Below are 15514 nucleotides of genomic sequence, written 5' to 3' on the forward strand. Positions count from 1 at the left end.
AAAGTTACAGGGTTTCTACTTAAAGTTTGGGGTAGTAATTCGGTTTCCGAAGTTGAGTGTGTGCTGACCGTCATGTATCGCAAACAGATTTTACTCAAAAGCCGGTATTGGTATCCATTGATTTTGACGATGTTCCATACCGAGATCGGTCATGACATTTGGTACGGTAAGTCTTAATGTTAGTATCGAACGCTGTACCAAGTTTCAAGTTTGTCACTGTACTGTGTTTGTGGTAATTTCGTTTCCTAAGTCGAGTGAGAGCTGACTCGTCATTTATCGCAAACATATTTTACGTAAAGCCGGTATTGGTCTCCATTGATTTTAACGATGCTCCTTACCTAGATCCGTCATGAGCTTTTGCATGGTATGTCTTGATTTTAGTATCGAACGCTGTACCTAGTCTCAAGGTTGGCACTCAATGATTAGGGCAGCAATTTCGTTATCAAGGTCGAGTATGGTAGAGATGTGCGCTGATCTGACACTTAGCCCACCTAACGCATTGCGGATTTCACGCAAAAGCCGGTGTATCTGTGTTAACGCTAACTGTGTTCCATACTGAGATAGGTGATGAGATGATGATATCATGAAACAGTTTACTAACATCCTCGGTTTGCATTCAAATATTTACTTTTATTTTATATTCTCCAATGTCAATTTCACCGTGAAATTGTGGCCTTCAGGCCATTTGCTTACAATTACAACCCCTGTCAAGCGCGATAGCTGTTTCGTTTTCGATGGCGGCTAAGAGCTGATCGCTTGATCAGCCTATTCCTCAGTAAATTTTACGCAAAATTCGGTGTTGGTCTGTTCGTATTAATTTTGACAGTGTACCATACCGAAAACGGTCATGAGGCTATTTCTCGGTGATTTCATGTAACAGTGTACCAAGTTTTCGGCTTTCATCCACGTATTTATTCGGTAATATATTTTCCCAAGGCGATTTTGCAGCAGACATATAGACACTATAGACCGTAAGCCGTATGTGTCGTGTGACAGTCTCCAGCCTCAAGGCCAAAATCTCCTATGCTGTACCGGGACCGAATTTCCGAGGCCGCTATCCGTAGTTCTTCAGAATTATGTTTTGGATTCAATATGAGATGTCCAATCTATGAGATAACAATTGCGTATGTGTCCGAACTCGTTGACCTTTCCAGTTAGGCTTACGCAATCTCTCGAGTTATAGTCATTTCCATTGCTGCAGATAATTAGTCAGGTATAGTGCGAACATGAACCGTGTCGAATCTTTGTTCCGTACGCCGTTTACGCAGTTACCACACTTCAAGTCACAGCTCACCGGCAGACCTCTCGCGGCACATACGTTAAAATCACTGTTGTCGGGAAGTTCGTGTTACCGTAGTCCGTACCACCAAGTTACTTGTTTACGTTGGAAAACGCCATTGTGACGTCATCTTGATAAAAAGTCGCTTGCAGCCCTTGCCCCACCACCCGATATTGTCACGAGCCGCCACTGTCCAATACCATCCTGTGAGTAGATCATTACTATCGGAGTTTGTCGGACCGGATCACGGTCATTTTCTAGAATCCGGCCTAGGAGTCGGACCGGAGTCGGACCCTACAACAGGATCGGAGTAGGACCAGAGAACTTTGGCGATCTGCTCCGCACTAATGGCTGCTATAGCTAAACTGTACGATGTACATATCGTAGATCGACAGTGACAACTCAAACTGATCGAAAAGGTGCTGGAAAGGTGCATATTAAATCGACGCTAGAAAAAAAACTGTCTCGCCTACTTGAATCGAATCATTAGAATTAATAGTCGATTCGACTTCGAGTAATCTAATCATTCTGCACAGCTACATGTCATGTGACTTTATCCAACACATGCGTATCACACTCGCTCGGTATTGTAATTTATTCACGCTAATTTGTGTATTGTCGCTCACGTCCATGTAATGCACCGCATGCGGCGTGGACAGAAGTATTGTGTCAGAAATATCAACGAAAAAGAATTTATTTGAGGCGGCACACATCTGGAAATCGTCACCGAATTCGATTGTATGCAACATGTCAGTAAAGTTCAAGATTTTCCAATCACCGGCTTTATATAGGCATGATGACAAGAAATTATACTATATGTCCGTTTCCGTCATGTTCTCTATTCCGTGGATCGTATTCCTTCACTTGTGTGGAGATATGGGCTTCCGTATTCACCGATGAAGAAGAGCTCAATTCATCACCGAATTCGCTTGTCTTCAGCAAGTTAACGACGTCCTCGTACGCGAAGGGCGTTAGTATCGTGTTGCTGCTCGAAAAGTAACGTCTCACGGTGTCGCTCTGGAAGCTTTCGATTTCGTACGAATCTTGACAGTTTTCGTTCAGAAGTGAGTCAAGAAGGCAGTCCGTATTAGATTCCGTCTCTTCCAGCTCAGAAACACGGTGCAGTTCAATCGATTCGGTAGGCAGACGGTTGTTACCAGCGTGAGAACCATCCCAGTTTTCAACTCGCGTGCCGTTGTATTGAGTTTGCGGATTACAAAGCGTCTGCGCATCCGGTACGCATTGCGGAATATCGAAAGCCTGTTCGATCGTGAGTCTGTTTGCTGCTGCATCTATTGCGTTCAAGAATCCGTCGTTTTGAGATCCATAATACCAAAGGAACCGATGTCTGTTGTGCCAATCATGCGTTCCGTCCAAGCACCCGCGCAGGAACTTGATATAGGACGTGGCAAACTGAAAGATGTATAGTGTGATGAGTTGCAATAAGCTACAAAATACAAACTATACCGCTAGCTAACGTATTCTAATAGTGATTTTGTAATGAGTTGATCTTAGTTAGATACGCGCAACACTCTCCTGCGAGGTCATTAGCAATTAAGCAATTGGTATCACGCTGTTGCGTTTCGACCGACACTTTCCAAAGTGAAGCCTCGCATTTCTTAACCGCTATCTGAAAGGGAACAGCAGATGACAAAGAATTGCAATACATATTCAATTTAATGTTTTCGTTTTGTTCGAACTCACCTTTCGACTGTTTTGTTCTTAACACTCTGTTGATGCATAATTCCTTTTGTGCATCGGTAATCTATAGTAATGCATTAGATCTGTACTCAGATGTGTATTATGTTAGATTGTTGTTTTATGACTTACAAAAGATTTGGGGTTCCGCGATGGCTTGAAGATTAGCATAAGTGTTTCGCGGGTTGGTAAAACGTTAAAAACACTGCAATTATATTCTTCTAGTCTTCAGTCATCGAGTTATTGTCAATTGTTTGATTGCCAGCAATCACGTTCTTTAACTACACGAGGCGCGTCGTGACTGTTGCCAGGCAACGATCGAAATTGATTGAAGTCATCACGAACCTTAAATAATCGAATCATCGCCGGGTATAACTATAGGAATTGTCCAAAATTCACATTCGATGCTTCATTTTCACAAGGGAATGTCACAAGACATCGTTCGACTAATTTATGTTGAAAAGAAAGACATTCACTGGTTCTACCGCGAAATATGTGACGTATACGGCGGCGTAGTAGTTAATTGGAGACATTTATTCAGGACTTGCAAAGACTCTTGAATGTATAGAACTTCAATATAAATTTGAACAATATCTGCATATTGAAATAAACGAGGTTAGTGACGAGTGACACTCGTCAGGGGTCATCGTCAGCGACTAAAAGAGAATTGGAAAGAACGTGGTATATCATTGTGTCAATTATATATCAATACTTGTTGATATACACGGACGAGTGTCAGCCTAACATGTTCCGGTTGGTATAATTATAGGCATTCGAAGAAACCCTTCATGACGTACGCGCTACAATTAAAACTTTATAATATTCCCGAAAATAAAAATGGTAAATTTGGAAAGTGATTTTTTTTATTCCGCCATGGACTTGAAAGCGGCACAAAAATCCTGTTGTCCGCATTAAAACAACTAATCCTTATGGATGCTCACATAGTCTTGATAATGCACGTCGTAAGCCTATTATGTGCTGCCGATGATTAATTGCGGCCCGCGATTACAAGCAATCGTAGCGTTACATATCTTCAGACTTATGAGATTTTTTCTCGCAAACAATTCAACTTATAATACCTTCATGATCGCCGAAGAGTGATGTGATTGAGTCACAATAAGGATATCTTAATGTTCATGCTTGTTTAATATTGGTCGCTATCCACTGGAAAACAATCCCTGTCTAAGTTAAGTTTTACACCATGGAAACACATTTTATGAAGTCCTGCCTACAACTGATATCATATCCACCTATTTTCTATTGCGCGATTCGATTCAAGTGCTCATTACAGGCGTTTTCGTACTCCTGGTGCCGGTTAGTTTTAGGCAAGTATCCACAAATGCCGACCGACTTACTTGTATGGTTTGTTTTTGATGGAGTTTCCGTCCTTTCGGCAGTCTGACTGGCAACACGCTCTGAAGTGCCTCCAAGGCTTCCTTGAATACTCTGAACCTGACTCTTTCCTGGAGAGCTGCATTTGACCTTGTTCGTTTTCCGCGATGGTAGGTCTGATTTGCCTTTCGTTTCCTTGAGACTTGCTCGGGCGTACAACACATTACATTCTCTTCCTTGGAAACGGTTGCCGCGCTATTTGGCGAATTCACGAGCATAATAACTAGTAAGTTAATTATTTGTACCTAAGACGGATATTCACACATACAATATTAGACTTGGTAATGAAAAGAGCCCTGTTAGTAAAATTGGAGTAATTGCGAAACGACATTAACGCATGCTCTGAAACACTTCAACGAGTCAGAGAATGAAATATAAAGAATGCTATGAACGCCAATGTCTTGCGAGTTCGAATCAGGCCGATGTCGACTCCAGAATTAGTGCAGTGGAGGCTTGTGAGCTTCACCTCGACATCCTATCCGCGCAATCAGTGTCTTATAATAAGCATAGAACGAAAGTGAACGTTGGCAGCTGTCATGAAATCGAATATCGGTCTTGTGTATAATAACCAATATAGTCGTAATACCATGAATGCAAAAGCAACTGCCACATATCCTTCCGACATTTGGAGACAGTTATCACAAGCGTTGATTTTGCGTTAGCGTGGGACGTCTGACGGTTCGTAGAGAAATTCGCACCCAGGCCCTGATTTCCGCAGCCGGGTTATCTTTTCAATACTGGGCCCGGAAAGTTGACTCCGCACAGCCTCCCAGTGGTGATACTAGAATATTGTTATTTCCAAAGGCGGGATTTATGCACCCTATAGTCAGGTTCGAATACGCTACATCTTTAGGGCGCCACGCAGTGCGAATGGCCACTACTTTTTTTACGCCGCTAATTATATGATACACATGTATCCCTTTGCGAAATAAATGATGTTTCGCTAATGGTCGCAAACTATTTCTGGTAGGCCTAAATAGACTATCATGCAGCCCCTTCGGAAACAACAGTCATTAATAATATGAAACAGTAAATATTACGATATACTACTTCCTAAATCTGTTTCAACTGATTTTAAACCAAACAAATCAATCTTGCCATCACCGAAGCTACGATCCGATGGCCCTCAGAACCGAAGCCTTCTATACTGCGTTACGGCGAAACAGGTCTCATCACAGGAACTCCCAGATTGAGGGTTTGGTAGCGGTTCGAGAATGAACTTTATATCTTGTAGGGGAAATAATATGTTTCAATTGTCATTAAGCAATCTATAGTGCACCAGCGCTTGATTACTGCGTAGGCATTACGATGTGAAATGTACAATTGTACATACATGAGTGATGTAAGGAAACCATTGCATAAATATAAACCTTACACCATTTCTGCAAAGTATATATAAAATTGGAATCTTCATTTTTTGAAACGATACCAACTATTAGTGGAAGTCAGACCAAAATGGTTCAGCCGTTCTGGAAGTCTGGAACTAGCCCTAATACATTGCCGGATTTTAACCTTTTTCTTTCAATGACCGTCTGTGCGAATATTCAATAGTTTTTCAAACTTGGCCAATGCGTATTTGTTTGCCAATCGCTATTCAAACAGTGCAATATTTACTCATCCCACATCAAAGACAAATTCACCTATGCGTAAGCATCTGAACATAACAAACTCCTAATCTCATCTGGACAACTTTAACCATCCGTCATCTGCCATACCCTTCAACATCTACGAGTCGTCTTCCTATTGCAGCACAATGCCTTGTCCTCAATATGTTTCCTATTGCTTTGCGCAGCTCTTACGAAAACAATTTATTGACGACGCCCTTTCCTAGCTTCGTCTGTTCGATTTTTCATGCGATTGCCACTTCGTCGATGGGAAGTCAGACTTCCGTCCAACGGTTCATCATCAATCGTGCGAAGTTACTGTCTGTCCTGCACGTAGTCTGGTAGAAACTGAAAACTCTGATGTCGATGACAAGCCCATATTGAAAGATCCTCCAGATATGATGTATATATAAATGATACATACATATAGGACAAGAATCTCCCCGTTATTGTACCATGTCGAAAATCGAAAATCAACATATCGCCGCATTCGGGTTATCTTTTGATTGACACGAGAAGCATCCCTAAAATGACAACGCAAAGATTGTCACGCGCTTTGTTTATGCTGGAATTGCGTTATTGAGGTTCAAGGGCAATTGTGCGCAGCGCAATGTCAAATGCCGCGACAAACACATTCGATTATACGTAAACTGTGGGTTGATTTACATTTAGGCCAGCTCTATGGAGACTTCGCCAGGTATTCAAAATACTCCATTGGACGCATCTCGGCGTTCAAAAAAGAATTGCTACATTTTGTGAATGAGTGGATGAGGTATACAGAAAGCAAGGCTTCGCAATAAAATCCACCAAGATCTGCGATATTTTGGAGTTTTTTCTCAAAACTTTTGTAGGTTAGGATATTTCCGGAGATACCAATAGCGTTCGTCTTGGCGTGACGAGACAAGATTCAGTGCGTTTTACATGCATTTATCCTCAATTTGGAGCATCGGTAGTTCCTCCATTTTGTATAGCAAAAATTATGACAATAAAGAGAATAAATATATAGTTGCATAAACCTTTGTAACTAATAGGCGTGGAATGGTTGAAAATAATAGCAAGTACACCTTGAAATGTTGTAGCAACGCCAATTCAATCATTCGAAGGTGGGATGACGGCACTGATATTACAATTTTAGATAACCATTAACCGTCTTACCTAGCGTAGTTATTGGTTTAGTTTAACTTAATTCAATGGCACGCACTTGAAGATCGATCTCTACCATACGAAGCAGTATTTTGATAACGTTATTTGTTTAATTAGGGCTAACCTGATTTTAATAATTACTATTAATCATAGATTGACATCCAATTCACACCTTTTAGACTTTCTTGTGGCGTGCTTAGGCCAATTCACACTGTCTTGTAATCCCATTAGTTTCGGGTTGACCGCGATTCGGTGTGAATATTTTATGACTGCGCAATGGATATATGAATATCATCATTGTATTGTGATAGTTTTGCATGTGTGTATTCACGATTTTCGCCGACGGTGTGCCTGTAGTGACTTAAGGGATTGTGCAATAATATATTGCGTTACATTTGAACAGTGCTGAATGACGGTGAGAATATAAAGTACTGTAGCAGATTGTGTCAATCCTAACTCACCTTATAAATGATATATGTGAAGACAAGTCCGAAATCCTCGAAGCAGCCTAGAAAAATGAGCAAATGCCTCTCCGTTCCAAAAGCATATAGCCGTTCTATGCGTTGAGTATATACGAAAAGGTCCACCCTACCCAGAATAGCAACAATCTTAAACTTCGGCGCATGGGATAGCCTACTAATTGAGCATTCTCAAGGTCTCTTGAAATTGTCAAAATCACGAAGCACAATAACGTAAGAACATTACCTGACTATTTTGACAATCTCTCCCAATACTCTAGTTCCATTAACCAATAACTAGATCCCATAACACGAGATTCTCACAAAATCAGTTTCTATTTGTTGCATTGAAATCATCTCGACATTATATAAGTGTGTAGTTTTGGAACAACGTATAGGCCAGGCCTATCAGCAATATACCGTACCCTTCCTATCATAAACTTAGAACCAGCGATTGCAAATTTATCTTATCCAAGTACTAAGAACATAGCTCATGATCACAGTCATGTATTTAGAACCAATGCAATTGCTGTTTTGGATCATTAATATTGCCACTGTGCTCTAAGGTCAAATTATTATTTTCCGAAGACAAGGATGCAACGGAAGCCGTCCTTCACTAGTGTTGTTCTTTTTAGTTTGTTTTGTTTGTATTTCCTTACCGGTTGTTCTGCTACTTGACTGAGGGAGGAAATTGATTATTAGTAGGGCGATATTTTTTGACATGTCGAAATTTGACAAAATTTTGTCAAAATTTGTCAAAATTGTTCACAAAGTCAACATTTTTTGGACGTCTGCATTTCGTTTGTATCGTAGATTTCGCACTGTCGGGGAACTTATCATTTGATATTTTACAGCTTGTAGCCTATACTTTATAGGCCTGCCGTTGTAAACGGTGTTATGGTCAACGTACCGCAATATCTTAACTGAAGAAAGACTTCTTGGGCAATGGTGTGTCACCAGCAATGTACGCACAACTTGAGTGTTGTCAGCCAACAACTGCTGCTGTTGAACGTTCTTTCTCCATTCTTAGCAAGCTTATTGGTAAGGACATGCACTTTCTACCCGAGAATGTGGGAAAGCATCTCTCGTTGTACTACAACAAATTTTAATCATTTCTACCATAATACGTTACTGAAATTCTTAATAGGGCCAGATTTCATTAAAATATTAGTTTTTTCATGTAAAAATTTGCCTGTTTCTCAGCCAAAAACGTTTTTTCCGGCCAAACTACTTCGTTAGGACTGCCAGTTCCAACCAGAAATGAAGATAAGTGGTGCAATTGTAACATTAAGTGGGAAAACACCTAATTTACATACGTTAGGTCAAAAGTTGGTCAAAATTCAGTTCTTTAGGTCAATAAAAGTCAAAATTTTAATTATTTAGGTAAAAAAATCGCCCTAATTATTAGTATCGCCGCAAAATATGCTCGGGTGACTCCGCCTTGAAGACTTCAGTCATATCAGGTCTCCGAGTCTTCACCATGCAATTTAGGTTAGGAAATTATAAAGAAATATCACGTTTTTGAACTCGAACTGGTTGTGCATATATTGCATATTTCGTGTATTTTGTGGTTGACGATTAAAAGAACACAAAAAAAATCACAGCATAACAATCCACTTGTTTTCGAACGTAACCAGGCCATGGGTCAAAAATCTTCTATCGGCAAACATTTACTAGAAAATCATACATGTGCTGCTAACTATCACGAGGACATGTTCTCTATATTGGCTAAGGGTCGCAATTTATTTCATTTGTCTGTTCTTGAGTCCACTATCATCACTATGAGTAAACCTAGTCTATGCCAAAAGAAAGAATTTGTGTATCATTTGAAAATCGCGCATTAACTTGTTTTGCTTCACTATCTACATGCCGCCGCTTCAGTTCTCTCGTTTTTCCAACTTTGTATATTTTCTGTGTGACGTCATAATTAGCGATATATATTGTGGTTGAACATAGTTATTCGAATTCTCGCAATATTGCTGACGATATCCCCTGACGAGGGTCAGCCGAAAAGCTTAGGGAATAAATATGAATATTTTATCCAAATGTGTTATGATGTTCTGTACTCCTAAGCGTCTCTTTAAAAGAACTCTCTCTCTCTCTCTCTCTCACTCTCTCTCCCTCTCTCTCCCTCTCTCTCTCTCTTTCTCTCCAACGGGAGCTAAAATGCTCTTACATGCCAAAAACGAAGTATATTATTTCACCCGCGAAACTGCAAAGAGTATGATAATGTAGTCGCTTAGAATCTATAAGATGTACAGTATGTACACTTTAATTGAGTTGACTGTTGATGTAGAAATGTATAGTTACTGGCCGCATCATCTCAGACAATACTCTTCCAGTCGTCGCTTAACCAACCCGTATACTGTAACTACACAGTAACTGTGATTTGTTCCCCTTTGCATTAGCTAAAACCACAGTAAATACATTATACATGGTGTAACAATATCTACAGCTGTGCAACTATTTTTGTTGGTATCATTTCGTATCACACTGTATCAACGTGAGATTGGATAACTTTAGGCTACTATAGGGCTAACAAACTTTCCTCGTCCTGGGGAAATGGCACCTTGATTCGAAACATGCAGGAAAAAAGAATCAAAATGTGTGCATTGACAGTGCAGTGTAAGCACAGATCTCGGCCCAAATGATCATTAAGCTCAAGTGCCGGAATCGTCTATTGAGCCTGGACATAAACTCTGGTGGTGTGCTGTGAGTAATATTATAGGGCCTACCCCGGATAGAGCGATAGACAAGCTTGCGCAATGCGCATAGGAAACAGTTTCATTGATCAAATTAAATTTTGTTTTCTTGTTATTCAATGGTCTTATCTGTTATGGTACAGTAATAACGCCAATAACTGATAAATGCCGATACACTTGAGCAAAATAATATATCTTTAGGGATTCATCAATAAATAATCCCTCGAAATAGTTAATGTAGAGCGTGATCAATTGTTCATTGGTCACATTATATACACCCAACTGCGGTGTTGTGATTCCACTCTAGTTACCACTAGAAACAGGTCAGTGACATCGACACCCAATTTTGAGAAGGCAAAAAAGTGCACAGTACACGCACCTAGTTATTCTTAGATGCGAAAACGCCACTATGGAACCATTATATTCAGGTTACACGAAGAATATATCCGTTACGCAAAAATAAATTTTGAATCTGTGGTCATACTGCTGTGCCACTTCCGACTCAAAATGTCCCCGGCTTCCAGAGAAACCAGAATCGCGACTAAATAATGATACACCAAATGGAAATGTCCGAGTTTACGGTTAAATCTCATGTATTCCTCACAACACATACCCAGGGCTGACACCAGATTTCGGCTGAATCCAAGAGAGCATAGAAATATGCCAACCTATATCATCGTTAGCGTCACTGTTTTAGCGGTTCATGTCTGCCAATCATCGTTTTCGAGCCAATTCCATCACTCGGGAGTCGCGAATAAAGGTATTGCTAGAATATAACACCATACAAGTGACAAACAAGGGCATGAGGTAACATTTTGGAGTCGTATAATTGTTCCGGCCCGCCAGCGATCTCAAGGTTTGAATCCGGCCCACGACGCAATTTGAGTTTGACACCCCTGCACTACTCAGTACAGTAAAAAATAAATTAGTGGCGCGGGATCGTAAAAAGCTTGACGAACACTGATCTATGGGGGTGGGGAGTGATATGACCAATACGCTAATCCATCACCAGCATCTGACCGAAATTGTTAACCGTGCCAAATTGAACTTGCCATTATTACAATCGTGTTGGCGTATGCATCTTCAAATACGGTTTAGGGTTTATTCAACTGTTTATGCTGTGGATAGTCATTGGGAGTCACAAAAACTAGCTGTATATAATGCATCATTTTTAAACGGCATATACCTCACCCGTAGTCTGTAATGAGGTAGCTCAATATGCTTAGAATAAGTTTTTGGAGCGTGGAATTTTCTCAAAGCTTGTCGCGAATGCTCTTGCATGAATTTAATATGAATAGCAGAACATCGTTAGTCTTCAAGAATTGGCAGTCGCGCTATCTGAAGCTTGTCTGGGTCTTTGCATCCTCATAACACGGCGGATTATCAGATAATCCGATGCAAAGTCTGTACAAATAGTTCCGTTTCGATGGGAAGATTTGTAGCGTACGCATGTGAGACTTCCGAATTCCATTGTCATGTTTATCTAATGGCTGTTAATATCTCGAGCATTCGTATGTAACAATACGCCGTCTGGGGGATGCATCGCGACTGCAAAGTTGCAACAGTATCAAGTTATCCCTTGTCAGACTCGATAAGAAAACTGTTAGACTATAAATGATGATAATAGAGTTACGCTTCTGTTACCATTCAAAATCCACTAGGTTTAACCCAGATTTACTTTCAATTTCATTGCAACGGTCCAACATACGGTCAATCTCCAGAAAGTAACTAAAATTGAACGATATAATTATGCTTATTTCAAGTAACTTTGAAACGAAGTTGAAAGCGGACTGACGACTCCAACGGGCAGATATAGCCCAAAGCGTACAACACTAGGATCGCATGCTGCCACATAAGCATATAGGTTATACCCAATTCTGGGAGAGCGAGAAAAACGCCCTTCGTACACTGGCTATATACACAGTTATGTGTATCGCATGCGTTATCGCAACTGTGACAACATTTCATTCGCAACAATCATTACTATACATTTAGAGTATTGCATGACATCGAGACGTGGTCAAAGTTGTCAGCGTTGATGCTCATGTCGAAGTGACGACGTAATTTCCCAGTCAGTAAAAATCTCAATTTAAAAGACATGTCAAAAGCACTTCAAGTAGAAGTAAGAAAATTAAGATATGAAAAGAAATGAAGCCAGTTAAAAAAGTAGATTTGGAAAACGGTTCGCATAGTTTTAGCAGTTAATCGGAGTCGGCCATTTCCAGAATTGCAGTCTGCATCTTCAAGAATATGCGTTGATTTAAAACAAATGGTGTTTTAGAAGAGCTTCCTCAAAACATGTTTTAAACAGTGTTTTTAAAAAATGTTATTTTACAAATACAAAATTGTATTTTAGTAAATACTTCAGAAAAATCATGTAGCATGAGCCTGAGGACGATTCGCACCACAATATATTCGACGTAAACGATATGGAATGGTTCAAAGATATTTTTGGTCCGTTTAAGATAGGAGCCGGGGCGATTTTCGTGAGAGGGGTCATCTTTACCCAATATTTTCAATTGTCAATGTCATTCCATTGTGACGTCACAATTTAAAGACTCGTGACGTCCTCGCTAAAAAAACACCATAAAAACATGTTTTAAAAACCGACCATGCATGAAACTTGTTTGTTTTAAATTGATTTTTGTTTCAAGTGCAACCTTATTCGCGACTAATAGCGCTACAAAGTACAAATAGGTGGGATTTTCGAAAATATATTGAGTTACTGGGGCTCTTTGGTCTATTTGTCACGAAAATGTTACTCATAAAAGAGATGTAAGCATATCCACGAACTACTTTCTGCTTTACAAATCCTAAGCGTAACAAGTAGTTTTGCCGGATAACGGATGAGCAGAAGTGGAAGTAGTACAAAAATACAACCACTTGAGTACAAATATAGGCAAATCTAACTGAGTTTCGTTATAGGTATGACTTTATTACTGACCACATCTGCACAATATCCACGCAATAAAACGTACAGTTACAGTACCCAGTATTTGATGGCCCGTGCATGCACGCGATGTGTGGAACCTAATATGCAGATGCCAAAGCATTTTATGGTCAACAAGCGTTGATTGCGCATTCTGAAATGTATCTTTGATAGCGCTCTTCCCTACTACGTTGTTTGGAATTCGCAATATATTTTGGAACATTTTCTCGTCCATTTTACAGTCCGTTCAATGTCGAAAATATGTATACATCAAATGACCGAAATATAGCCCAACTAAATCGTAAGCAGAAGAAAGTTTAATAGTGACTGGGCGTGCTCGCAATTCGAGTACATTTTCCGCATGATTGAGCGATAAGTTAAGGCCATGTCCTCGCAGACTATTGCGTTCACCGTTCGAAGTCAACAAAAAGGTGCCGAAAACCGGTAGGTAGATATCGGTTGCTGTAAACTTCGAGCGACTTCCCCTGCGCGTGTCGATGCGGAGCTTAAACTTTACGCATCCGTCTCAACGACAAGACAATCCACGGCAAACACCGTAACGCTATTCAACGGCTATGGATTTGCTACAACATTTTACCTCATCAAGAAATATACACCTCGGATTATTTGATCAAATGGCGACATTTCCGAATCCGTGCAGCACTCGCGTTTTGCCGATAGGAACAAAGTCACCGCGCCGCAACAGGGGACGGCACTTCCAACCATGGACGTTGGGAGTGGAATAGGGATGAGCCGATGGATTATAGCAATATACGAGGATATCCATCAGGAGACGTAGACATCATAATTAATAGCCGCCTTTATAAGATACAGTGTAACTTCCAAAACATAGTATTCTTGGTTGTGCAGGGGTAAAGTCGTGACATTTAAGGTGGGGCATTGTAGCAAAAGATGGACGATATTAGTCAAGAAAATCGTTGCACAACGCAGCCTAGACGGACGCAGGCAGCGATTAAGGAGCAAATTCGTCAAAACGCTACGAGGCAGGCATTTCTGGACTTGCAAAACGTGTTGCCTGTTCGATTGCCGTCAGGAAGAAAACTTAACAAGAGAAAGATCTTGGAACTGACGGCGTGTTACATTGATTTTTTGCGGCAGTGCCTGGACGGCACGAAATGCTACGAGGACCGTTTTCGATTCATGTGGAAGTCCGGGTCTGAAGAAGCTGATATATTGGATGCTATTGATCACCTGTCATCGGGAACTTCGGTCGATACTGTTTCCGCTGCTGCGTTGAGAAATAAGGCAAGTACCGCAATTCTGCAAACTCCGTCTTGTCAAGCAATATCTGCAGAAGCAACTATTCCAAGCGGAAAAACTGAAGAAGTCTTCAAAGATCAACACCGAAACACTGTAAACTATTGTAATTTCCACAACCCAACAACAATAAGCGATGATTCTTTGAGAAACATGGTGAAGACTCTTGTGTTCAGTGAAACGCTGCCGGTACTTTCGCATGACTTTGTGACCCATTACTTCGCTCAATTTTCCGACGACAGAGCAGATTCGATGAGCCAAAACGAATACGTCCGTAACTCTGTTTCTGTCGGTATGCCTGATTCGCGGCGTGGCGAGTTTGACTCTGCGTATGAGTCATCTTCTCCGAATTAATGCATTGCATATCCATAGTGCAGTTATGCATTGACATCGGTCGTAAAAAGAAATACCGACACATTATTGCAGACTGTCACGGTGTGGTAAATCGCTGTAACGATTTTGCATTCGCGGTTTCTTTTGCATCACTGACTGGTTAGTTACTTATCACGAACATGTACTTTTATCATTTCCAAGCTCGTATCAGAAGTAAAGGATATATGCCATTGTTTTCTCTCGGAAGTGTGTCTTTTGTATTCTACTTAGAATTGAATAAAATTTTGGCTATGTTGAATATGATTGTTTGTCAGCCATTATGTTTGTGCACTGCGATGGTAATTAACGCCATCTTCCGATAGGATCATTTGTGTGATAATAATGCACATCTATATCAGGGGTTGCAAACTCAAATTTGCTCGGGTCTATTTTCTAGTTTTCATTGATGCCGCAGGCTGCAGATTAAAATTGTTTTTCCACTTGCTTAACACGCGAGACATGTGTTCGAGACCCCTGATCTATATTACGTACAAATATTACGTAATTCAATGCTTTCGCAATTTGGGTGGCGAGGATGCAGTGGAAATTAACCAGCATCCAAGGTTTCACCTTGGAAAGTGTCATATTGTTCGGACGAAACGAAACAGCGTGATACCAACTCCTTAATTACAAATGAGCTTTACACTTCGACTAATGAT

The 15514-nt window shown here is 40.5% G+C and overlaps 2 protein-coding genes across 2 annotated transcripts; one reads left to right on the top strand and one right to left on the bottom strand.

The window, feature by feature from the left end:
* Positions 1–1642: 1642 nt before the first annotated feature.
* Positions 1643–5130, bottom strand: LOC145440156 (uncharacterized). Its single transcript, XM_080317738.1, has 2 exons — positions 4333–5130; positions 1643–2692 (listed from the first exon to the last, which is right to left on the bottom strand). Exons 1-2 carry the CDS (start codon positions 4585–4587, stop codon positions 2087–2089), a joined length of 861 nt encoding a protein of 286 aa, XP_080173864.1. The 5' UTR covers positions 4588–5130; the 3' UTR covers positions 1643–2086.
* An 8483-nt stretch (positions 5131–13613) lies between these two features.
* Positions 13614–15039, top strand: LOC145440338 (uncharacterized). The gene has a single exon (XM_080317910.1). The coding sequence runs from the start codon at positions 14118–14120 to the stop codon at positions 14835–14837; it is 720 nt and encodes a 239-aa protein (XP_080174036.1). The 5' UTR covers positions 13614–14117; the 3' UTR covers positions 14838–15039.
* Positions 15040–15514: the final 475 nt, after the last annotated feature.

The sequence above is a fragment of the Botryllus schlosseri genome, chromosome 6 (assembly GCF_051294905.1).
Source record: "Botryllus schlosseri isolate E-star chromosome 6, Bs_hap1, whole genome shotgun sequence".
NCBI lineage: Eukaryota > Metazoa > Chordata > Ascidiacea > Stolidobranchia > Styelidae > Botryllus > Botryllus schlosseri.